The sequence below is a fragment of the Perkinsus marinus genome (assembly GCF_000006405.1).
Source record: "Perkinsus marinus ATCC 50983 genomic scaffold scf_1104296965296, whole genome shotgun sequence".
In the NCBI taxonomy this organism is placed as follows: domain Eukaryota; phylum Perkinsozoa; order Perkinsida; family Perkinsidae; genus Perkinsus; species Perkinsus marinus.
The window spans coordinates 1-929 of NW_003204368.1; the positions used below are offsets into that span (position 1 = coordinate 1).

The window sequence follows — 929 nt, forward strand, 5'->3', positions numbered from 1 at the left end:
GGATGCCTAATGCTCCGAGAGTTGGATAATGGCGTCTGAAAGACCTCATTGGACTTCGACCATATTCCTTTGTAATTCGGCCGTCTCCAAGTTAACTAACTACCCAACACATTTTATATGCTCATAGAAACGAGTACTACTGAATGGGCTTTAGGGCTCTGATAACAACACCAAGAGCAGACTACTCACGCTCGCATTCCATACGAAGGTTATAAAATATGTCGATAATTGAAACGTGAGAATACTCAAAAGAAATACAGTAATTGTTCAAGTGGCATGGATGAGACTATAACAGTTACGGACGAAAATGATAACAGTTCAAGCTCTCGAACAGCATCAAGTCCCTACACAGCTCCGAATCTAGTCAACAACTTCCTCCAATACGAGCCAGAGAACCCGAAACCAAACATCAGTGGTTGAATCATGATGTAAAAAACTAGGATTACCGTCATAACAACCCGGAATGACACTGGATAGACATTGTTGGGCCCAGAATATCCCAGCGTGGAGATCGCTGGAGAATCCCAAGGATAGCGTTGCAAAGCGACATCGGAACCCGGACCGGTAGGCCGGCAGTCATCCTGGGGTAGCGGAGACCAACTGCTAAGCTCAGGAACTGCTTGTTGATATTTATGGATCTGGGGGCCCAGGAAACAACCACCAACCGATCCCACTGAGTATTGTTCGATGATAGGCAGACCAGCTGTTTCAAGAGAGGCACCTGTGTCGCAGTTGATGCGGAACACACAGGGGAGATCTCCTGGCTGAACCCAAAGTAGACTGAAGAGCAAGACGTTGACGATTATGTACATCACATTCAGAGCCCAGTTCCTGAGTACACTCCTTCTGAAAGCTCCTCCATATGAGGAAACGTAGGCGTGTGTGCTGAGTGTCGTAAGCAAGAGGATGACTTGGACGGGCATATCGTA

General features: G+C 46.8%; 1 protein-coding gene across 1 annotated transcript; it reads right to left on the reverse strand.

Annotated features, from left to right (window-relative positions):
• Positions 1-348: 348 nt before the first annotated feature.
• Positions 349-764, reverse strand: Pmar_PMAR012877 (hypothetical protein; the record flags this gene model as incomplete). The annotated part of the gene is made up of 1 exon (XM_002769643.1): positions 349-764. A coding segment is annotated over one exon (416 nt), but the record flags the coding sequence as incomplete, so codon positions are not given.
• Positions 765-929: the final 165 nt, after the last annotated feature.